At 35.8% G+C, this 26,370-nt stretch overlaps 1 protein-coding gene and 1 long non-coding RNA gene across 2 annotated transcripts in view; both read right to left on the bottom strand.

Moving 5' to 3' along the window:
- Positions 1–5,719: 5,719 nt before the first annotated feature.
- On the bottom strand, positions 5,720–18,223 carry LOC140150649 (uncharacterized). Its single transcript, XR_011858829.1, has 3 exons — positions 18,119–18,223; positions 6,964–15,221; positions 5,720–6,596 (listed from the first exon to the last, which is right to left on the bottom strand). It is a non-coding gene; the product is annotated as an uncharacterized lncRNA (long non-coding RNA).
- Positions 18,224–18,343: 120 nt separating this feature from the next.
- The window catches only part of LOC140150029 (integrin alpha-8-like), a 99,892-nt gene continuing 91,865 nt past the window's right edge, over positions 18,344–26,370 (bottom strand). The window contains exons 17-25 of the mRNA XM_072172034.1: positions 25,990–26,070; positions 24,724–24,803; positions 22,963–23,052; positions 22,341–22,443; positions 21,405–21,563; positions 19,927–20,205; positions 19,135–19,236; positions 18,647–18,772; positions 18,344–18,376 (exon numbers count right to left, since the gene is read on the bottom strand). Coding sequence (XP_072028135.1) covers positions 18,344–18,376; positions 18,647–18,772; positions 19,135–19,236; positions 19,927–20,205; positions 21,405–21,563; positions 22,341–22,443; positions 22,963–23,052; positions 24,724–24,803; positions 25,990–26,070 — 1,053 coding nt within the window. The remainder of the gene's footprint in view (positions 18,377–18,646; positions 18,773–19,134; positions 19,237–19,926; positions 20,206–21,404; positions 21,564–22,340; positions 22,444–22,962; positions 23,053–24,723; positions 24,804–25,989; positions 26,071–26,370) is intronic.

Genomic DNA, 26,370 nt, shown 5'->3' with positions numbered 1-26,370 from the left:
TGATCTTCTTGTAGTCAAGACATATTAAGTCATTGCCACTCAACATTACAATTATAGAAGATTGATGACTTCTCTGTTGGTATCAGTAATAAAACTACAGAATAAAACAACACATGTTTAGCCACTTCCTCCAAAATAATGAATTCAGGGATGAAAGATTAAAATTTGTTCAAGTTCCAGGATGATAAAGATGATAAATTTTGTGTGGTCATGCGTATAAATGGGTATACATGCTTTTGTTAAGTTGCATTGGCGTGTATGCTATTATAAAAGCATGGATTCATCACCGATTAGCAAGGGTTGGATCCTGTGCAAAGGTATGGGAAGAGTAGTTGAATATGTTGTGGACATTCTGTAGGCTATATATTCTGTCAATTTGAGTTCTGAAATATACAGGGTATATAAATGTGATATGATCAAGTAAAATCAGTCAGAACTCTTACTCAGAAATATTGATTTTGAGATATAGCCAAACAAAGGAAATATTTCCTTTTGTTTCCTCTTGTTTTGGAAACTCTCTAATTGCTCGTATCTTTGGAACTGGTTGTTCAATTCAGTGGGGTTTCCTGCAAAATGCAGCTTTGTCAAAGCTTTTTACTATCCTATTTGAGTTGACTTCTGACATCAATGCCTGACAGTATGCGCACGCATCATCACAATTTCCATTGTTTTTTGCCTGGCAGTATGCGCGCGCATCATATTTTGTTCAGGGCTCGTGTTTCTCCTGTTAAATCACAATAAGGCTATTGAACAGTGTAGTAGTTGCATGGGGTTCACTCAAGCATATCAATATACCAGTCCCTTGCCTTTGTTGATAAACATTGAGGTCAACTCATCTATAAGAAACTGAAAATTTAATATTTCCAAGTTCCAACTGATTTTGCTTGATCGCATCACAAATGTGTTATTGTGATGAATCAGTTTGTTTTATAATTGAAAAAAAAAAGAAAAATTGTGGAAATGCATGGATTTACGCGGATTTGGGATATTAAAAATGCGGATATTTCATGTGAAACCCAAGTCATCACTATTCACAAGGTACCATATTTCGACTAATTCACAACAGCTAAATACTCTAGTTGGTTGTAATGCCAGCCATGGTAGTAAAGAGAGTAGTTGTTGATGAATGAGGATTGTATTTTTTTCAAAATTATTATTTACATGTTTAACTATATGTGGATAGTTTTTGAATTATGATGTGTAATCTGTATACATTAATGTATAATGTAAGGAGACATAGTATCTGTGATTTTATTATTTTTATTGGTCAGTTTTTGTTTATTTGAAAAGTTCAAGTCATGATCAAACTGGAATTACTCTAAATCCATTGAATGTTGTCATGGAGAAAATACTTTGTTACAGAAGTTAAAGCGGCATGTAAAAAATGAGCATAATTGTTGGGACCTATGAAAGACAATCAGAGAATAAATACATTTTTGTTTTTACTGTACGATAGAGGATAGGCAGCAGCCAGTATCCACTACAATAAAATATTGGACCTGCCCATCCTCTATCATGGGCCTTGATCTATCAGGGGATAGGAAAAAACAAAAATAATATTCAATATTTTTATATTATGGAATTGCAATTAAACAATTAACAATTAATAGATGGATATCTAGTTGTAGGTACTGACTGTCTTTTGGAATTTGCAGGAGAGCATTAAATAGCTCTTCTGTACTGGAGCCTTCAAGGAGAGCTGTTTAGAACATTAATAGAATGTAAGGAGAAAATGGTCAATTATGGAGAGCTAAAAATCACTTTCCTGTATCAGATTTAAGGAGAGCAGTAGAGAGGGATTGCTCTTGGTCTCCTCAAAAGGCAGTCCCTGTGGTTGTAGGGCAAAGGTATTTCCTTAGTATGCTGATTTACCCATCGTTATTAAATAACACGCCCAATCATTATAGTACATTGTATTCCCCAAAATCTCTCCCAGGCTGAACAAATGTTTCTAGTAATAGTCGCAATCTTGCATAAGGATATCGCTGCCTAAAACTGCAACTTGGTACCAGATATAGCAACACAGGGCATTGTCATTTTGATACAGAGAGATACGACCCAAAGAGGAACGACTTCACCGTGTTTGTGTGTCGTTCATGGAGCACAAAACATCTGGAATATTTTGTCAAGCACCCGGCAAACTTAAATTTGTTGCACCATAGCATTACATAAGGCAATTCTAAATGGGTCCTCTTTGGGTCTAATCTGCTTTTGATATCAAAGCTTATGTTCATAATAAATGTTTTTAATGTATTTAATTTTTGTTTTTATTTCTGTTCAGTAAGTGAAGTGTGTAATAAATGGAACACAAATGCTGAAAGCAGATTTAACTGTTTTTTGTGTGCATTTTATCGTATAAGGATCAACTGTTTACAACAGTAGTCATCAACATACACCCAATCTTATGTATGCCTCGGCCTCGCACAATTTTCCAAGATGTTTGTATGCAGGTCAAGTGTTTATAATAATGAGTATTTCCCCTCTGATCGAAATTCATGTATACCCTAAAACCTTGTCTACAAGCATATTGAGTGTTTTTGATGAAAGCTAAATTGATACGAAACAGCAGTGATTATGCCAATGCAATAAATTGCTTATACAATAATACTTGTTTGGATATGCTTGTTTTGGTAATTTATTTGCTCAAACTCCATAATGTTATGATTTGGTTTATGAAGAGCGCTTGGATTATTTAAGCTGTCATCAAAAGCACTCTATATGCTTGTAGACAAGGTTTTACGGTATGTTTAGTACTGAATAAACACAAAATGATCAGATCAACATTAAGGTGTATGGAGATACTAGTTGGATAATATCGCTCTGATATATCATGACTGATTTCGAAAAATTTTCCATATCAGAAGAAAGAATTTACCCAATTGCAGTACACAAACATTGCATCCAGGCAGGGGTCGAATATACACTCTGAATTTTGTGCCAACCTTTTGTGCAAAAGTAAACATTGTCCAATTTTAACAAATCATGTGGTTCTTCAGTGTTGAGAGCACCCGTAATCTTGGAAGAGCACCCTTAGGCTTGGAATCGCAAATGAATGTTTCTGTAATGTGTCATTTACCAGATAAATCATTTGTTTTATGATAGTGAATATACCCAATTTCACCCTCACACACGGTTAATAATTACACTATACAGCAAGAGACACTGAAATGAATACACGGGATCGATACATGTGGATGTGCTATGCACGATTGATATTCAGACGAAAATCTTTGGATACCGGGTTTGAAAAGGATAAATATCTCCCGTAAATGATTTCGTATAAAGAAACCAGATGTGGTTCCTTGCACTTGAATATATATTTTAACAGATATGATAGTCGTTAGTTTGCGCTTTGAGATACTAGCTTGCATCTTGAGTCAAAAACTGACAATAATTTTGATTTATATGTGCCGAATTATATAGCGCAGTGTATAGGCCAATCGTGAAGGTAGTCTAAAACCATATGACCTATGGTGTACCATGCTTGACTAACAAACAGCGAGGACAGTAACCGGGCTAATCGGGGCTATTGTCAGTAGCCTTAGTCAGATGTCCTTCGGCTCTTATGCGACACAAAACTATAAAACGGGTCGATATAAAATGGATATGCGTGGCGGTGGATTCAACCTACCATGGCGATTTCTGCCATGAAGATATCGGGGCAATGACACTGTGCCTCACGATTTTGGAATTGCCCATGAAACCTGTTGAGTGTGGGGAAAACACATTGCAGAATAACACACGTAGTAAACTTGTTTAGAATCAATAGTGTCCTTTATTCATTGGAAAAAAATGTACACAAAACACATTATAGTACAAGTACTGTATAACATGATGGTTTCTCTAGAAACAACCATATCTACACCATGTTTAATAGCAAGACGGAGGAGGATTTGCACCAGGGTCCTTAGGCTCCATATCTACGGAAGTATAAAATGGCTCAAATGGATCAAGGAACTGAAGTAAGGTTGGAAGAGAATCATGTAAAGTGGTAATTTTCACGATCAATGTCAAGACATTTTTACAATACAGACTTACACACTAAATATAACCTTTCACATATTGAAACTCGCCCTCCCTCTGTGGAAGATTCAGGTTTAATCTTTCTCAGAGCGTGTATGAAATTCAAATAGAGCTGCTAATGTGTTCATTCCATTTGAAATGTGTACCCCCCTGTGGAAGATATTTCCAAAATCTTCTACAGGGCTAGTGTGGATTTTAAATGGAATAGCCCATTTGAATTAAGCCCAAGCTTGGGGAACAATGGAGCATGAAAATTCACTAACTTATTGAGTAATAAGCAAAATGAGCACATCTTTTATGAAAAAGAGGTTCAGAGCTTGGGGGAGTGCAGAATCCAGGAAAACATTTTTCAAAATGATACCTTGATACCACATCTTCCAAGCAACACAGTTCATGTCTCATTGAAAAGTGTTATCCACGGATGACACTCTCCTCCATGGTGTAACATGGACAGATCAAGTAAATATAAGTGTGCCCCTTTGCACGAATTTGGCCATATTTGTCTGCTTACATCAGTGACCTTCCGTGAAGATTTCATACACAGAGAAAGTTCCATAACATGGAAACCAGTATGGGAAACATTTCCAACTTTTCCCCCAAAAGTTACAAAATGTGCAAGATACCTTCTATGAACTTGGAATCCTAGTCCTGATCATCCATCAAAATGTCAAGAATCTACCAAGAACTAGGCACACATAACCTCAGTCATCTCCAGTTTTTGAGTATTTTTATGAAGAAATTTACAAAATAGTGCAAAAGTGAGTGAAAGATTTTGAATTATAGACATATGAATATATTTCTGGGTAACATGACATGGTATTAATAAATCAATTATCTTCAAAAATGACAATGTTCAGTTACACTATACAGTTGAAAGTTAATGTTGTTTATACTCAAATCAATTAAATGATTAGAAATTATATATAAAGCTATTACATAATTTTCTTTTCACATTTTAAATTAAAGCAAGTTATCATGTATCTGCTACAGATAGCAGATTCTGACTATGTAAAATTGTGGAGTTAATATAGAAGTAATTTCTGAGTAAATTGATGTTGGCCAATTTACATTATAAATACAGTTGAACATGTTTCTCATTTTAAATGTTTGTACAGCTAACCAATTTTGAATAACTTTTTGTTGTTGAAAATTAGGCTAAAATTGTGATTTATGGTGCACATTGGAGGTCCTGTCCCCTTAATCTGCTCCTGGACCATAACTAGCTGACATGCATCATAGAACAGCTATTCATTATTACAATGGACTTATTAAATTTCAATTTGGTTTCATCTCTAACTGAACTTTATCTCTTAGAAATTAAATATGATAAAGATCAGAAAACATTCCACTGAGACTCGAACCACTGACCTATAGATTACGAGACCGTTCACCATTACACCACACAGTCTGAGTTGCCAGAAGCTTGCTCTTTTTATAATATTTATGCATACAGTAAAACCAGTTAATAATGAATAGCATCGCTATAATAAGGCGATTGAAGTTCTTACGCATACAGTGAAACCAGTTAATAATGAATAGCATCGCTATAATAAGGCGATTGAAGTTCTTATGGTCCAGAACAGTAAATGGTGGTCTAAAACTAATAAAAGCATTTTGTGGCTTACATACAACATATAACATCTTGCAGGATATGTGATCAAGTCCACTTATTGAACACATTTATTTACTCATGTACTTCCCAGTACTTGAATTTATATAAATTTATACCATATTTTGACCCAGAACTAAAAAAAAACCTACAGACCTGCTGAATATCTATTTCAAAAGATTTGGAGGGAAAAATGTTTTGACAAAATTGATGACCCATACAGTGGCACCATAATTTAAAATGAGAAATGAAATAATAATAATAATAATTATCAGTGATTTAGTTGGGTAAATAATGCAACAATAATCATCATTAGCTACAACACAGGAAAATGATACATTTGAACTAAATATACACACAAATGAGTAACCTTTAACTTAAAATAATATTTGAAATTACATATTTGGTGGTATGATATAACATAAAACAAACTACAAAATCAAATATACAATGTGAGATAAACAAATTCTTGAAACGACAGTTTCATATCATGAACACATTAATCAAATTCATAAGTGTGATGTGATCAAGCAAAATGAGTTGTATTTCATCAACAAGACTTCAACTTAAAGGGGCATTGCGTGATTTTAACATCCTTATTTTAGGGGATGGCTCAATAGAGATCCATGAAAAAAGCTTATTTCCATCAAAAATGTCAGTTGATTTGGGCATTCAACTTGTAAGTTCCGCACAATTTCATGTAATACAGTTACCACAAGCCATTGCGTTGTAATTTCTGTCTGTCGACACTCGGACAGACAGGAAATACATATTGGGCAATGTCTACCTGTGGCCGAACCTGCAAAAAAAAGTTGTGCACACAAACATGTAGTCCTAAGTTTCCAATGTATGAAAATCTTGGCTTTTTTTGGAGTGATGAGGCTGTGGATCATGAAGTCCCTCTTTAATTTACCCTTACCTTACCAAAGGGTTGATGTAACCCCCTACTTTTTCACCTGTTCCACTATAATCATGCGCATATTTTTTTTGGGGGGCTTTGGGGTGCCAGCCCCGGGTAAAAGCAGGGGCGGCCAAAAATGAAAGGCGGCAGAAGAAGAAGGTGGCAAAAAGCGAAGGGGCGGCAAAAAGAATTAGTAAATAAAAAAGGGCGGAAAAATTTGAAAAAGCATAAAAACTTATGAGAAAATGGGTACTATACATCACAATGTGCTGCTTTTAGGCGAAACCCCTTTTTTTTTTTTTTTTTTTGCTCTTCACTTTTCAAACGACCGAGAAGAAAATTGGGTCAACCTATTCGGGCTGGTGAGGAAGGGGCGGCAAAATTGAATTTTCTTCAGCCCCCCGGGGTTTGGGCGGCCACGGTACGCCACTGATAATGCTCAAGCAATTCACCACCAATGATTTGCCCAATTGGGCTATTGGGGTGGGGTGGGATGATCACATTTCGAGGGCAGGTTGGGTGAAGCCCTTTGACTTTTTAATACAACTCATCTTGCTTGAAAGCATCAAAAATACTTTTCTCCTTAAATAATTCTCATCTTGTTGGCTTTGGTAACAATCTAATATATAATAATGTCCTTATAAGTGAACTTTGAATTTGCAAAATCATACAAATCTTGAAAATAAAGTAACAGTAACAAGTTTCCCAAATTGAACTAGCTTATGAACCTTTCACCATCTTGAATGTCAGTTTTGTGTTGCAAACTTATCAATATACATAAATAAATAATTTATTGTAATTGTGACAATTACTCTTTAAATTGAATACATATCCAGATAATAATTAATTACATAATTTTATAACATTAAGTGTGACGATATTGGGTTATATTGGAAATATACACTACTCTCCCAAGAATACAGATGAAGCTCCTATTTTGTCACATAATGGGAAACATCAAAATAAATAATATTCAAATCCCAATAATTTAAATTGATTCTTGGACTGAAACAACACTTATTTTACATCCAAAGATATATCTCAATCAAAAATTATCAAATTTGGTCTTCATAATGAGTGCAAAACAAACAAACATGGAATTACCCAATAAAGGTCACATCACTTACAGTAGTAAGTGATTTTGCTGAAACATAAAATCAGGTCTGAAAATGAGACTGGTAATATGCTTCATTTATTTGTATTTTACAAACAAAACAAGCACCTATAGTTCAAAGCAAATAGCACAGATGTCAAACTGGAGGGACTGTGGCCTAGGATGGGAAGGATTTCATCTGAATTATGCGACTTCACTTAAGCGAGACCACACTCAGAAAGTACACTTTCCTTTCCATTTACCAAAAGTTGCTTACTTTACAAAACTAAAATTTGAAAGCATGTACAAAAGAGAAGCTGTGATGTGGAAATATTATTGTCATTTTAAAGACATCTGCTATCAACTAATTGCACTAAATATTCATTCTCTATCATCTTTGCTTAAATCACATGTTATCATGTACCATTATGACAATAAGATTTTCAATCATTTTGTTCAACTTTTATCATCACATGTCAATCATCTGTGAATGCATTAAACATGTTATTTTCCACTTAATTGCATCATTGTGAGAATGCAATACTACCACATGCACACACAAAGAAACATTAACCCTAACACCAGTAAAAACCACAAAATACCACGATGAAAAATTCATAACATGCATGCATCCCAGGGTCTGCGATGACGCAATCACCCGAAGTGTGATAAGCTCACGGAATTGCTGGCCGGGCAGCAATAACCTGTGCAGCTACCGGTCCGCGATCATGTGCTTGGCATGCGGGGGGTCAAAGGTTCGAATCCCAGGGGTGCCAAGTCAAAAATTCTTCTTCTTCTTGAAAAATTCGGATCTTCTTTGACTTCCGATACCAAAAAGCATGGGTCAGTGTTAGGGTTAGAGAACTTATGCAGAACACATATACGGTCCACAATAAGTTCCCCCCTAATACTTTTTAGAATAAGACAAAAAATATTTTACAAAATGTAAAATGTAAAAAGATATGTATAGCCCTATTTGTTTTACACATGTGGACCAATTTATAGCTTCACACGTCATTTGCATTCAGTCACAATGATCAATTGTGTAAGAAAAGACGCTGTTTTAAAAGTTGCACCTGAGTGCATAGCAGTCAAGTTTTCTTTAACAAACACATGAATAGACCTGGTATACTGTATTGTTTGAGGGCTGACTCCTATGGACTCAGATGCAACTTTTAACACTGTTTAAAACGGTCTCTTTTTTTACATAATGAACCATTGTAACTGAACGCAATGATGTGTGACGCTATAATTTGGTCCATATGTGTAAAACAAATACGGCTACCCATACCTTTTTACACGTTTGCATTTTGTCAAATATTTTTAGATTTATTTTGAAAAGTATTTAGGGGGGAACTTATAAGTTGTGGACCCTATATGACAGCATTGCATATACTACCGAAGGCATATCCATTAACATTGTCTCTTGATTAGCACATTAACAACAAAAATAAATACAGAAATCAATACTTTTGACATTCTTGAGGAAACTAAGTTGCAAGCACATCAAAAATTTCACTAAGTTCCCCGTCACATGTTAAATCCTACATATTGTTGAAATACAGAGTATAAATAAAAATATGCAAAGACTATTATTACAATGGCTACTCCAATAACAATTATACATATCACCTTGGATTGGAATCTTATCAAATAAGGCATATTGCTTTGAATACAAAATAATTAGGCATTATTTCTACAATTTTCTACTTTAATAACAGCCTAAATCAGCTCTAATATTTGGTTCACCTCAAGTTTATTAGTAACATGAATATCTTTTCATTGCTCTGCAAGCGTGCCAACACACCGCCCTTGTATGTGTGCACTGACGCTCTGTGTGATTAACTTTACGCACACAATACTGCGCCCAGCCAAATACGCACCTACATCATTTCCAAACTTAAGGAAAACCAATGTATATACCATCATGTTGTATCCATATGGAGGCCTTGGTTTAGATGTATCAAAGTGGATCAATCAGTTCCAATTTGACCCACATCAATCCAAACCAAACACACCATGTGAATCTCCCCAGCAACATGACTGCTTTTGTAAATGCAACATAAAGCTACAAACAGCCTACATATCGACACTATGAGAGTAACAAGTTATTTTTGCACATATACTATATTGCATGTTAGATATAATACACAACCAGGGTTGCCAAAATGTTGGAAAGGAGCCAAATATTTTTATGGGACAGGAAAATTACGCTAAAGTTGCCCAATTAGGCTCCCAAATTGCATGTTTGGCAACCCTTGTTCACACCCTAATTGTATCAAATATATTTGCCATATGATCTATGACCTTCCACTTTTTGAACTAACAACTTTTCTTAATTCTACAGCAAAACTGTAATGCTGATGTATTATTTAAACTTTTCTGTAAAGGTACTCCATTTAAATGACAAAACACTGGTTTCTAATAAGTGGGCCTTCCAAAAGACAATGGGTCATTCCAGTTAAATCCATATACCCCAATGGATGACATGACCTTAATTTGTCACAAACGGAGTGTGAATTTCAAATAGGGTTATCTGATTGGGTGACTTCATTTGAAATCTACACCCCCTGTGTGGGAGATTAAGGTCATATCATGTCTTCCATATAGGGGGTATGGATTCACAACTAGAATAGCACAAAATAAACCATAACTCAACTTTTCGTTGTTTGGCAGCAAAAATCCCTTATGTGTCACCGGCCCCTGAACATGTTTAAAGCAAAACCGCTTGTGTAACCTTTTGGCAGTTTTGTTTTAAACATGTTCAGGGGCCATAATCACATTGCAGGTTTTTTCGTGCCCAACAACATTTTGCCCCTTCAGTCTACAGTGATGAATACAGTTATTTGTCAAGGTCTCTGTAGAATTGGAAAAACTTTTTTTACAATTTGAGAAAAAATTTGTTTGAAGAAAGACAAGTGTAATATGCAGCTAATACCACCACTGTTACAAAAATGTTTGAACTCACATTATGTTGCTATAAAGGTTAAATGTATAATGTGGAAATATTTTTAAAGATGAATATTATTGGTAACCATCCTGCTGACATATTTCTGACCCAATACTGTATATGATCGATCAATATAAAATCCATATTTTATGTCAGAATTACATTGTAAACTAATTACATTATTTTTATACTCCTTCTTAAAGGGGTATTTTGTGATCCACTCCCTCATCCCCACTTTTCTCAAAAAAAGTTTTACACCACTGGAAATCTCGTAAAACATAAATGTTTATGTTCAGAACATTTGTTGCAGATTAATTCGTTTAGCAAAAATATCATCAAATTTGAATTACGTTCTGGTACACCAGAATGAAATTACAAATTAACACAACCCCTATAGAGCAGTGTAATATACATAATCATGCGTAACTTGCAAACGCAAAATCGCAATCAACAGAAATTATAGGAATAAGCTTTTTTTGTGGATTTCTACTGGAAAATGTCATAAAAAGAGGATGCTAGGATCACAAAATACTCCTTTAACTGATATGAAATCCATAACGACTTTTCTTACAAAATGTTACGATTGGTCAAATGATGTCGTTGAGATTGTTGTCTGTGCAAATCAGGCTTGCCACTTGGCTATTCCAGTTGAAATACATACAACCCATGGAAGACATGACCTTAACCTCCCACACATGGGGTGTAGATTTCAAATGTGGTTACCTGAATGGGTAACTCCATTTGAAATCTACACCCCCTGTGTGGGAGATTAAGCTAATTTCTTCCATAGGGGGTGTATGGATTCCAACTGGAATAGCCAGTGTTTCAGCTGCTTGAGATACATTGATTGTATCAGCTGCTTACCAGTTCATCACCTGTACAACAAATCAGCTTCAACGAGGCTGGCCCCTATACTATTTGGGACACCCTATATTTTGTATTTTTGTAACTTTTTGCAAAGTTCAGATTTTTTATAATAAAATGTTACCACTGTACACTATGAAAGGCCACTATTAAATCCCTGTCAAGCACAGAATAATGAGTGTTGCACAAGTAAAATACAAATTAGCACAATGAATACAACGATATTCCAAAACTAAATTGTATTTTTCCGTTATGCACATCCAACAAGTCATACTACAGGATCTTGATTTGACAGAGCCGTGAAAAGTAATCACATAATAATATTTTCTTAAAACTTGTGTAGAAAAATATTATTGCATACTTCGAGGAATCAGGATCATGTACAATATTTTGTTCACAGTTTCCTTCTGAATACAAGATAGTGCTTTTTAACTCAAGTTATTGGATGCCTACTCCAAAAAGAGTCAATCAATAATGTACATTGCATGCATGGCTCATCCAAGTTAAGGAATATTGGAACAGAGTTTTCTAATGAATGCAATAAATGAGGTTAACTCAAGTTATCTAGTCAATTTGGTTTGCGCAATGGTTAACTGGAGTATCTGAACTGCTTATACTAAGTCAATGCATTGAATAATGTACATGATATGCAGTTAACCTGGATTACTAAAATTATTATATATTTTAACTTAGTTAAGTCATTGCATAAAATGGTAAACTTAAGGAATGCTTTCTAACCAATAAAGAAGTGATGCATATGACATGCATCCTTTACCCCAAAAGCTTACCCCAAAAGCTTACTGTGAATAAAGGAGAAATTTGAATCCAAGTGAAATCAGTCAATAATGAACCTGATAATGCACAATTAACCAGAGTTAGTAATTGCTTAAACCAGGACGACCAAGTGAACACAACAATTAACCCACATTTATGAATTGAGTGCATAGTGGCATGTGTATACACATAATTAGTGCAACAGTTTAATACCCTGATCTAGGTTTTGTTAAAAACAAAATATGTGACACGATCTGGTCCATGGGGGCCAAGGGTTATTGTAATTATTACATTATACATACAATAGCCTATCATTTACTGAAAACACCAAAGGTCTAGCATACTTGGTTCTAAAGTTATGAAGTTTTTCGATGTCTATTTTCTTATGTATTTTATTGTTTTTTACTCCATATTTTGACCGTTATCTCAGTTTCAAATTTGCCGCCTTTGGCCCCCATGGACCAGATCGTGTCACATATTCATTGTATCACCCAATCTTGTAAGGCAAAAAGTGCAACTTGTACACTTACTTACAACTAACCATCTATGTACATGCAAAGTTTACAGTTTGAAGTATAAAAGGTAAAAGTCTCCTCTGGATCAACTGGTAATTCCCCATAGGGAGTATAATTTGAAGACAGAACAGCTCAGACACCCTGAAACAGTTACAGGCACTTCCATCATATTGCTTACCTCCCTGTGAAGTCACAGCATGAGATCATTAATATTCAAAATTTCATATCTATACATATTTCCAGAGAACAGTTTTGATACCCCGACCTTGAATACAGGCCAGTAAATAACAAGAAGTATAAAAATGTGGAAGGCTCTCAAATTGTCTTAGTTACTTAGTACAAACATCTCTTGATAATGTACATGAATAAGTTCAATAATATTATACTCTTGGATAAGACATTTATTTCATTTCTTAAAGCCACACTCAGATATCTGTCACTGCCCAACCAAACTCTGCCCCCACAATAGCCAATCTTTGTTGTGACATGTTTACCCATGTCGTAAAAAACCCCAAAATGAATAGACTTTTTCAAATCAAAGTTTTCCAAAGACAGCTGCCATTTGTTTATAATAATATTCCGGGTCATCACACATTTGTTGGGTGCAGCACTTACGCTAGTTGCAAATAAGTTGGAATACGAGAATCATATTCTGTTCAACCTACGTACGCCAGCAGACGACACAAAAAAGGATGAGATATCATTAATAAAATTGCACTATTTCTGCTTAACCCCATGAGAACTACCTGCCGCAAAGTCACCCAAATACCGGCCAAAATGAATATTGTGTCTAATTTTGAACCAATCAAGGAGGGTTATTAATAAGATCATCTGTTTGACTGTAAATAGTTTAAAGCCTAGTCATAATTGGCAATTGAAATGAGCATTTCAAGTTATCAACCAATCAGAAATGCTGTTAGATGACCAGTAGTGTCCAGGTGGTTAATAATCAATTTATGGAGCAGTTGCGCAAACATTTTGTACAAAATATCTCTGAATGTGGCTTTAAAAACTGCCACCTTTTATTGTAATAGACGACATATCATCAAAATCATGATTTGAATGATCATGAGCTTTAATGGCTAACGTTCTTGCCAATTTATCTTAAGGTGGTTTAGATAGTATTTTGAAATACAATCACACCTTGTCAAAGTTCCAACAATTAGTACATTATCTCTACTGATTCTCAATTTTAGAACGTGGGCAAGACTATCATAAGTGCAGTAGAATGTAATAGCTGCCTTATGTAAAACACCCATTTTTTTGCAGCACAATCCCCTCATTGTTAATTGTTGATGTTTAGAGAATAAAGGTATTGTTTTTAGCCCCTGGAGTGCATCTATCGTCTCATATAACACGGGCGACATCATTGTTTTACGCCAAAAATAATGATGTCGCCCGTGTTATATGAGACGATAGATGCAACGACAGCTGCTAAAAACAATACCTTTATTCTCATTCTTAAACACTTCAATTCAAATAAAAATAAAATATCATACAAATTTTAATCAAATTAAATCTACATTTTGCAAGGAATTACCTAGGGCTTAAAATCGACCAGTCTCGTTGTTGCTGTGCACCTCCGATTGGTCCAAATAGCGAGTACGCGTATCGCGTTGACGCACATGCGCTGACCCGTGTGATATCGTGTCATATCACATGGGTAAAGCTGGGTAAGAACCAATAAGATTGCAGGAACGTTCTCAAGTGTTTAAGAATCTGTATTACTTTCCTGATAGCCTCTAACCTATCCCAATATATCACGTTTACATATAGTTGCGGTTCTTTATGTGTTATTGATCAAAAGTACATTGAAATATTGCATATGGCAGCTATTACATTCTACTGCACTTGAGGTGGTCTTGCACTCTGCCTTCGATAAAGAATCTTGTGCCAAGCCAGACCCTTGAATTTGTTAAATACAAAAGATACCAGAAACAATCTACAACAAGGTTTTTAGTGTACAAAACATTTTTTAGAGCTAGATATACTTATTTTCATCTTTCTATTTGGACCTAGAAACATTTGGTTCATTTCGATAATAACAATTAGCGAGTTGTTACTTAATTTCTTTTATGAATCAAAGACAAAAGAAATAACTCCCAGTTATTTGTAATTGAAGAACAATTTTGATAGAAAATATATAAAACTATATCACATTTTATACACCTATAAAGAAATCACCAAAATTCCTTGAGCAGTGTTTCTACACCCTAAATTAATTTATTACTCACATTATGTTAATTGCACCATTGGTTATTAAGATATCATATCTTGCATAGCTCTAGAGATATATCCCATCTCTCTGAATTGGTAGGTATTTATTTAAGGTGAAGGAATATATTCTAGAAACACTGATGTTCAAAGAATTTTGGTAATTGGTATAATTTTTGGAAAACAAAAAAAGAAAATAAACCTCATGAACCATTTTTGACAGGTGGTTCAGATTTTGCGTCGACCATTTCATACTTTTTCCTTTTGAAGAAGCCAAGCTGAAATTAAAAAGAAAGAAAAATACAAATATAAATAAAAATCATATTTGGTGGCTGCCTAATCACAAAGTAAAAAAAGTAAAGGAGTCGAACCTGCATTTTGTACAGGACGGAGTGCCCATCTCTCTTCCGTTAGCGATTAGACCAGACTCCACCGTGAAATGTTGCTGAAGGGGGATTGCCACACCTCCTCCACAAGGAGTCTGTTACCTACCCAGCATTTAAGAATGCCAGTACCCATTTATATACCTGGGTGGAGAGGAGTAAGTAAGATAACGTGCCTTACTCAGGGCACAACATGATGGTGTCACTGGGGCTCGAACCCGCAACCTTTCCATTATGAGTCGGAGCCCATTCTGCTTGACCACCATGCTCACAAATGTGTCAGAATTCAAAGTGGTTTAATTGTTGTTACATTTTTTTCAAAATTTAAAAAAATCAAAGTGTGCATAAAAATTATGGAAGCATTGCTTACATGATGAAACTCTTTCTAACACAACATTGACATTTTACATAATCATAACTTCAATTTTGAAATAAAAAAAACACCTTACAGAAATCATTAAAGACTTATTAATGCACTGCATGCAAACTTTGTCTACCATGTTTCCCAATAGGGCTATAATTTGCGAGGCGACAACGCACACATATTAATATTCACACTTGAAATACATGTATATCATTCAAGTACGCTTAGAGGCATGAATATAATGTTGATGACAATCATGAAAAACATACTAAATGACCAAACCTGACAACAGGTAAAATACAGGGAAATTTGCACTGCTATTTTTCTGGTAGTCAAATTTGCAGACAAAATTAATATTGAAGCAAACAGCTGAAACAGTATCATGCGTTTGCAAACAGTCAAGATTCAAATTGACAAATCACATCTGCATTGTTTTCAAATAACACGTAAGACATATACAGCATATAAAAACCCAGTCTGGTCTCTAAAGAAGGCAAGATTGAGAAATATTTCACATTCTCTGTAACAGCTCTTTTCAGGGCCACCACTTAATTACTTTTTCTCTGTTGACAAGGAGTGGACTTCAGTAAACGATTCTTCTGGGCCACCACACTTTTACATTACCAGTTAGGTGAGGTCTACTTGTTCTCTGTGACAAGGGCACTCCTCAGTGAACGGCTCTTTTCAGGGACACCAAACTTTTACATTAGCAGATAGACAAGACCTGCTTGTTCTCTGTTGATAAGGGTAGTCTTCAGTGGACAGCTCTTTTCAGGGCCATCAGTAGGCAAGGGGCACCTATATATCTCATTCTTTGGTAATTTGCCCTGAAGAAGTCAGAGCTACTCCTGATGAAAGCTTGACAGTTCCAAATTTGTCAGACAGAAAACTCGCTAAAAAACTTACCAACTGTTAGGAACTCCCCTCGAAATAAGCCTATCCCACAATTTCACATTCTTCAACAAAAGGTATCTAAACCCCCTCCTACTGTCAAGCTTTATCGTGCAAAGCAAGTATTAATCATGTTGGTTCAGTGTTCAGTGCTAGAAACTGAGGTTCATCTGTCATTTGAATGAAATTATAATTAGCCAGGCTACAGTAGTCAACAAGTGGTTTGGTGAATTCAGATAAAATGTTGCTTTGGCCTTTAAATATGTCTTCCTACCATCTTTATATTATATTGAGTTGAAAGAAACCAATAAAAACAGCTATAACTGTCATGACAGTCATTCATTTTACCCTCCAAGGAGCAAACTCCCTGTCCAAAATGACGGTTGGCTAGCTAAGTCTGTGCTTTGGTCATTGATGTTCTGGCCTTTGATCTCCTTAATTAGCTATTAATAACCGACCACACCAAAAGTTCAACTGACAAACAGTCAACAAAATCATGTACGACACAACATTGGTTGCCAGCTACAACAAAGGATCGCACATTACGCCAAAATTGGTACAATTTCAAACAATACAGCACCTGTTTTTGTCTTGTTAAACATGTGCAACTTTATGAAACCTTTTCACAAATCCAGTGGCAGTTCCTTTAAAGGTCAGCTTTAGGAAGAGCACATTACAAAAATATAAAAGGTCACAGGTCAGTTTATGTACTTCCAACAACTCAACATTGTCCAGTTGGATTAATCATCCAATAGGCTATTCCAGTTGAAATCCATGCATCCCTATGGAAGACATGTCCTTAATCTCCCACACAGGCAGTGTGAATTTCAAATGGGGCTACCTGAAGGTGACTCTATTTGAAATCTACACTCTCTGTGTGGAAGATTGAAATCTTGTCTTCCATAAGGGGTGTATGGATTTCAAGCGGAATAGCCAAAGGTGCCAGGCTGTGTCTTCAATGTACTGTATTTCAACATACGGGCAAGCATCAGCAGTAAGATACGTAGGTATATAATATTGCTTTTTTTCCGCATATGTGCATGGTTGGAAATTTAAAGGACTCATTTTTCATCATGATGACTGATCAATTATCAAATAAGATATGGGGAGTCCAAGTATGTTTTTTTCATAGTCTATATTCTTTAAGAGGGCCTCACAGCAGTGTTTTTTTACTGATCAGTGCTACCCTCTATGTAAAGATGCCGCAAACCAAAGAAAATAATCAGTAACTGATCATATTTCCAGCTTCTTTATCACAGTGGTTGACTATGTATGAATATATAAAATAAAATGAAGCAACATAGACTCCCTTATTGGGCTAGCTATTCCAGTTAAATCCATACACCCCTATGGTAGCATTAACCTTAATCTCCCACACAGGAGGGGTGCAGATTTCAAATACAGTTACCCATTCAGGGTAACCCATCTGAAGTTTGCACTCCCTGTGAGGAAAATTAAGGGTGTGTCCTCCAGGGTGTAAGGATTTCAACTGGAATAGCCATGTAATTCCAAGAACCATAAAATAAACCTGACTCACCTTCCATAAAATAATGATGATAATTAGTAGAAGTAATAATCCACCAATGATTGACACTAAGATGACCCACCATGGTACCGACTTGTGGACAGCTATAGGCTCATCAAGTATGTTTTTTTCATAGTCTATATTCTTTAAGAGGGCCTCACAGCAGTGTTTTTTTACTGATCAGTGCTACCCTCTATGTAAAGATGCCGCAAACCAAAGAAAATAATCAGTAACTGATCATATTTCCAGCTTCTTTATCACAGTGGTTGACTATGTATGAATATATAAAATAAAATGAAGCAACATAGACTCCTTATTGGGCTAGTTATTCCAGTTAAATCCATACACCCCTATGGTAGCATTAACCTTAATCTCCCACACAGGAGGGGTGCAGATTTCAAATACAGTTACCCATTCAGGGTAACCCATCTGAAGTTTGCACTCCCTGTGAGGAAAATTAAGGGTGTGTCCTCCAGGGTGTAAGGATTTCAACTGGAATAGCCATGTAATTCCAAGAACCATAAAATAAACCTGACTCACCTTCCATAAAATAATGATGATAATTAGTAGAAGTAATAATCCACCAATGATTGACACTAAGATGACCCACCATGGTACCGACTTGTGGACAGCTATAGGCTCATCTGGACTGGCTGAGGTTGTAACCTGAAGAGAATAAGATGTTGATTGATTGATTGATTAATTGATCAAATTACATAACTCAAGAACTATAATACCTACAAAAGCGAATCTGTGAAATTTGAATTCTTAGTCAATCCCGCTTCAAAATAACCATAATTTTCTACAGAGGTCATTACTATTCACACAATACCATGATTCCTCCAATTCACAACAGCTAACTGCTATAAATGGCCTTAATCCTCTTACATATATAATAAATTTGTAAGCCTGCAATGATTTGTTTTTCATTTAATTCACTTCCTAATCATAACAGCTTTATTACATTTTAGAGAACTGAAATCTGTACTGAGTATAGAGAATCAAATTTGAATACTGAGTGGTCTTACCTCCATTTCTGTGCTAGGTAATTCTGGCTCCTTAATCTTGTATGGTAGATCCAGCACTTGTGCTCTTGCTATAGATTTTATATCAACTTTTGTATAATCAGTCTGAAAATGAAAAAAAAAAGTACGAAATTAGGATGATAAAATATGTTATGAATCAGAAATGTTAATGGTGTTGACAGTTAAAGGCCTATTCAGACAACAAATAAACAAACAAACAGAAAGTACACTCACACATTGGCCTATTTTCTACATACGTACATCGTTGGGCAGGAAAAACTTCCTATGTGTCATTGGCCCCTGAACATGTTTAAAGCAAAACCTCTTTTGTAACCTGTTCTCAATTTTGTTTTAAACATGGTCAGGGGCCACAAGCACAAAGGAGGGTTTTCCTGCCAACAACAAATTACATTAAAAACCTCAACACTAGTTTTTAGATCTTTGCCTTTGGTGCAAGAGGCCCTGGTTCGATTCCACGCAGGACCAAAAAATCTAATTCTGTTTCCCTGTGGCTCATCTGGTAAAGGTGGGGCAGATGACCCATGATAAAAGACCTTGTTACATTCAGTTCCAATCAAGGTAATAAGCCCGACAGTGTTGGCTACACTTGCCTTTCCTGTAAAATGCCCGACCAGCTATCTATGGCGACCCCCTTCGCCAAGTCACTTATGCCTGGCTGAAGTTTCGTCAGTGTTATCTCCTAGATTTCAACTGTTAATGCTTGGATAAGCTGGACATAAAAAAAAAACCCACACAAAAATCAAACAAACATACAAAAAATACCAAGAGGCATACCTTTGAATTGACTAGTGTATCACTCCACAACCTTGATTTAATTCTAAACACCTCACTCTGGTCACCCCATAGTTCTGGTATAGTACATGTGATGGTCAAGCACTGACCAGAATCACAGTCTAGCGTCTTGGTCATCTGATATTTAGATGCTGTTGGTGAGTCTCTCTTGAATCGCGGTGATAAATCTTTATCGTTTACATCCCGTCGTCTACGACTGGGAGGCTGGGGCTGGAATACCATCTCTTCCATTGTACCATTGTTACTACCGTTTTCTTCAAGCTGTGGAAAGAAAGGTTGATGATGTATCACATTATCTTACATATACTTCGGCCAGCATTAAGTGCTAACAATCCTTAACCCCATGAGAACTACCTGCCGATTGGCCAAAAAGAAGTTTTCATTATCAATTGGACCAACCATCAACATTGTTAGAATAATTTCACCACACAAAAAATTGGGGTGAACTATTTGCAAAGCTCTATTCTGATTGGTGAAAAAAGTAAAGATATCATGTAATTGACCAATCAGAGGCAACGTTAGATCGGCAGGTAGTGATCAGGGGGTTAAAGTGTTGAAGAGCACAAAATCACCTGAATGGATGACTTCCATTTGAAATCTACAACCCCTGTGTGAGAGATTAATGTCATGTCTTCCATAGGGGGTGTATGGATTCCATCTGGAATAGTCCAATGCCTTTTTTTGCTTGTGAGTGGAATACATATTGCAGCACTTTGTTAAGTTTTACATTAGAAATAAAGTTGTGTTGAAAGCCCACTGGGATGACTCACACCTGCACTGTATATGTTTCATTGACAGTGCAATTTGCCATGACTCAAAAGAGAGGTACACATGACAAGAGTATAATGGTATTGAAATTCCTATCTAATCCCTGTTTTCTAATTATAGAGAATAGACATCTAACGTTTCTTACAAATTGATGAATAACCTCTAAACAGAACCAATGACAAATTCAACCACTTATATGTCACTGATATAAGATAGTAAAAGGTCATTTTCTTAGTAAAAAGGAAATATGATATGACCATAAACATTGAACAGGACTGAAAATTGTACTTTCTGAGATATGAAACAGGCAAATTCTCATGAAATGTTCTTGCTACTTGGGTACAATATTGGGCTCCTACAATTGAAATTCATACACCCCCTATAGAAGACATCACCTTAAACTCCCCACACAGGGGGTGTAGTTTTCAAATTGAGTCGCCCATTCAGGTAACCCCATTTGAAATCCAAACTCTCTGTGTGAAAGATTAAGCCAATGTTTTCCATAGGTGGTGTAGCCACAAATATCAAGCAATTTATAGAAGCCCCCCTACTTTGGATGCAAATTAGAGAATTAGTCAAGGTTGAAATTTATCCATGTAAACTCTGTTCTGTCTGTCATTAAATTAACATCTGTGGTGAACTAGCTGAGTGGGAGGGCCCCTTTAATGTCTTACTGAGTCAGGAAAGCTTACCGTAAGATTTTCTGGATTGAGTCTGCCATTCACTGTACAAGAGCCAGTAGCACTAGCCTCTATAGCAATCAGGTATAGAAGGTATTCATCGCCCGTCTTCATGGGCCAAGAGATCTCCAACTTGGTTTTACCTGCTGTGCTAGGGCCTGAGTTACGAATCTGCAGTGAAAATGAATCAAATCAATAAAGGTTTAGTGATTAATATGGTAATAGTGACACCTTCTAATTACCGCCTGTACCTAAATACTGGGTAGCAGTTTGGCTGGGGAGACCTGTGCTTTAGAAGCATATGTCCAGCTTCTTAATATTTTGGAAAAAGTTGCAACTGAAAGAAACCAAGGGATTTAATGCACTGCAGCTAGGTTGATCACCAGAAAACGAAAATACAACCCCATCTCTGACGATCTCATCAACTTGCATTGGTTGCCTGTTAAGCAAAGAATTGACTTTAAGATCATGGTTCTAACATACAAATCTCTCCACCAACAGGCTCCTGAATATCTTCTAGCATGCTAGAGATACAGACTGACCGCAGGCCGTTATGTTCCTCCTCTGCACCACTACTTTTCAAACCTAGAACTCACCATCGAACATTTGCAGACCGTGCTTTTATGCTACGCACCTCGTCAATGGAACCGGCTACCGAAACATATCAGAAATGCGAACTCTCTTCACATTTTCAAATGACTCTTGAAATGCCATTTGTTTAATGTTGCCTATGGACTGTAATTTAATTTGGTTTAAGTGTTTATCAGCGCCTTAGTACAATTGTTTGGTTTTAGGCGCTTTATAAATTTCAGTTGTATTGTATTGTTATTCCTGAGCCAAGCTGCCACACATTTATCTGTTAATAATGGATCGCCGCAATCATGACAATACCGAGTGGCCCTAGGGATATGTCTTTTCACACAATTAAATTTATGTTATAAAATTTACCTCATAGAGATGTGTCACCTCTGGTCCAACATGCGACTCTCTGGTGATTTCTTTATTTGGATTATCCCGAGCCTTGTAAGTTACTTGCTCTGGTATTGAAGCACTGTTTGGATTTGAAAAATGAGTAAATAGATAAAAATGTAGAAATATGCATGCACTTTCATTTCATGTTCAAAACACAATAATGGACTAAAATATATTTTATTTAATATTTACTATAGAATCAGCTACAAATGATTTGACTGTAAACTAACAAACTCAATAATGTGCAAATCAATCACTTATTTGCAAAGTGTAATACACCTTGAGCCAACGTGAGCAAATCAGGCTGATGTCGGCAAATACTTATTTGATTTACGGGAACAAATGTGCAATGAAGACAACTTTGAATGCACTCAGATGATCTTCTGCAATGTCAAGATACCTCAGGTGCCATACAGACATGTGCACGGCCATACCACGAGGGGTCTACCTTTGGACGACTAAGCTTTCCGTGCCCATATGACTGTTCGTATGATGACGCAATTGCATCACGTGGGATACCCACACTTGCAGATGCTTTATGAATTGAGGTTTTTTGATGTTTGGTACGATTATATTTACGATCTGTGATAAAACTTACCCAAATAAGACCAGTCCAGTTCTGACATGGATGGGAATAGAGATGTTCAATGCATTGTTAACAATTGTGTCTCCTGATTCAGCATTCTCACTGCAAACAAACATATCAAGGTGAAAATTTGCAGTTAACCATATCAGAGATAAAACAAATTGGGATATGACAGCTCATTATAAAAGTAATAATCGTGTAGGCCTGGAACACTACCGCGATTTCTTCCGGCTATACCATGTCTGTGCTCCGCGTTCAAGTCATGAAAATTACCCGTAAAATCGTGGTTGCTGCATCCACGGTTAGACTTTTTCAAGCCTGCTACAGTGCATTTTTTCAAATGTTGAACAGCTTTTTTAATACTTTTAATTATATTTTTAGCGCATCCACAAACTTAATTTATCAAATACATTAAATCAACCAACAATCCCGCTCGCTATCCGGGCCAAGATTTATACAAGAAAAATACTGTTTCAATCACGAAAATTAACCTAAATTTCGCGCCTACACGTAAGACTTGGCGATAGTCTATTCAGATATCGTTGTCAAGCTCGAGGTGATTGACCCCTGATGATTGACAGTTGGGAACGTGTAATGTCCGCGATGCCGAACGCGTAGCCATGGTAGCAGGGTGTTAAAGGGGGTGCTAAAAGCCCAAATGGCGCCCTCCATGTGTGTACCGGGGGTGCTAAATTGAAACTAAAACAACAGCGGGAATCGTTTGTTAAATCGACATAGGAAAAGAACAGGAGGGATCAGCGAAATTTACTGTTTTCCTTCATGCAGTTAACTACTTGAAACAAAGTATGTATAAAGACATATCCTTGATGCTAACTGGCAGTTACAGTATACACATATCCATTTTAACCACTTGAAAAGGTAGGTTTAAGGACATATCCTTGAATATTTGATTAAAAACTTTCATGATCTAGACTACCATTTCAGGATAATTACACTTCTACTGCAAAAACAGAGTTTAGCAAGTAATCACTTTCTCAACACATTTATTATTGATTTGTAAATATGTGACATGATCAAGGGGAATGAGTCACATGTCTGCAAATTTCAAATAGAAATTTTTTACATAATTTTCTGACAGTTTACGAATGCTAGATTTTGATGCAAATCCCATCAAAATCGACATCTGGTTACGGAGTTATGAGCAATTTATCAATGGCTGAAAACAATATAAAACAAAAGAATTTGAACACTATTTTTGCCAATATCTAAAAAACAATATTAGCGACATCCAACTCATTCCCCTTGATCATGTCATATATACTTGTCAAATAAATTGGTAGCTTTCAAAACTCTAAAACATGTTTAGGTTTTTAACATATTTATAAATCGACAATACAAATCTGTTTGGAAAAGTGTTAAGGGGGTACTACACCCTTGGCCAATTTTGTGCCTATTTTTGCATTTTTCTCAAAAATTATAGCACATTGGTGACAAGTAAGATGTGTATATCATAGGGGCAAGGACTACAACTACTGCACTGAAAGTTCAGCAACTCAAGGGAAGTAGTTATTGATTTATTGATCAAATATTGGTTTTTCCTCATTTTTGACTGTAACTCCACAACTGTTGTCTGTGCTGAAATAAAATTTCCAGTGTAGTAGTTGTAGTCCTTGCCCCTATAATATACATATCTTACTTGTCACCAAAACGCTATAATTTTTGAGAAAAATGCAAAAATAGGCACAAAATTGGGCAGGGGTGTAGTACCCCCTTAAGAATAGTTTATTTCATAATTATGTTTCACTTTCTCACCTTGTGGCTTGCAGTGGAAATGTTAACTTTTCTCTCTCTCCTGTAAGTTGATATGTAGCCAGCGTCAGACCAAATTCAACCTAAAATGGAGAGGTTTGAATTGTTTACATTACCAAAACTCTTAAATCCTCTGATGGGCTATCAAGTACGCTATTACATATGAACCCCACCCTGCTTGGAAAATGTTTTGCAAAATGGGATGAAATAATTGTGTAAAATCAAGCTGGATGTCAATTTTCCAGTCAGCTGGATTTAAACAGAAAAAACAAACAAACACATATGTGACCATCCACCACAACTGAGCCCGGATGTCGCCAGTGCCACTATTGAGATATGCTCCATTGAACTTAACAATAAACAATAGGAAACAAAGGATTTATTGACTGTTTTATTGATTTTTCACTACTTAAATGTCAAGTACTATAGACATGATATACATCATTTTAAAGCTAATTTCAAGCAGAATATTTTGGTTGAATATCTCAAAAATGATGATTGGCGACTTCAGGGCTCAGTTGTGCTGGATGGTCACATATATCATAATGGCACATAAAACAGTATGGGTGGTATGCCACCATGGGGTTGAAACTACCACTCTTTTGTTCATACCATGAAAAGAAAACATATCGCAGGTTGTCAATCAGGTTGTACACCTTTAAATTGTTCCAGTGGTTTGGATGACAAAATTGTGTACAACATTGCACACTCATGGGTGGTCCTGCAACTATTATTTTGTTCATACCTTCTAAAGGCCTAAAAATACTGGGGTTAAAAGAAAAATACTGGGGTAAGGCCAAAAAAGAAAAAAAGTTTTGTCTCATGTTTCCCGCGTGCATTTGATTTATGCTGCTCGTTGGCGCGAGCAAAATTGCATAAGTTGAATTTTATTTTTATTTTTTTACATTTTAACCAAATTTAGCGGAAAATCGGCTGTAAAATCAATGATCAATTTGTTTCTGTTTGCACTGCAACTCTAAAATTGTAATGCTAGGTGTAGACTGTATTCCAGCTAAACTTAGCCATTATATAGAATTGTATTTACATAATATTTTGATATTATAAAATACCCAAAATTGGCATTGTTCAATTTGTAAAAAAATAAAATAAAAACTGCATACTGCATTAGATTTCAAACTCCCATGGGACATGAGACAAAACTATTATTTTGTTTTGCCTAATAACAAAGTTAATAATTTTTCATGCCAAAAAGAATCTCAACCTCGATGATATAAAATGGGAGAATGAGAAAATTTGGGGTTCACTTACCGCATATCCCCCAAAGAGTGGGTTACCAATGTCGCAAGTGACTACATTATTTTCATCATCTGAACATGTCACTGAAAAATCCTGCAAAGAAATATATGCAGATGAAAGAAAATCATGTTGATTGACTATTTCATATCAGTAGGACATTCCTCATATTCAGAATGCAATTTGATTCTTAATCCCACAAAAAATACTGTGCAAACGTTGCTATCAGATTCCTTAAGGGAAGAAACGGTTGTTTAATGGGATCATTTATTAGTTTTTCAAACAAAACATCGTGTAAAACCAAATTTTAGGCATAAACAACTAAAAGCAATATCATGCTAATGTATACAGATGCTTTTGAGTCTTTCTCAACTTTCATTACCCCTATTTTACAAA

The sequence above is a fragment of the Amphiura filiformis genome, chromosome 4 (genome assembly GCF_039555335.1).
Source record: "Amphiura filiformis chromosome 4, Afil_fr2py, whole genome shotgun sequence".
NCBI classification, from domain to species: domain Eukaryota; kingdom Metazoa; phylum Echinodermata; class Ophiuroidea; order Amphilepidida; family Amphiuridae; genus Amphiura; species Amphiura filiformis.
The sequence above is the reverse complement of the archived record's forward strand: the minus strand, read 5'-3'. Positions and strand labels throughout refer to the sequence as shown.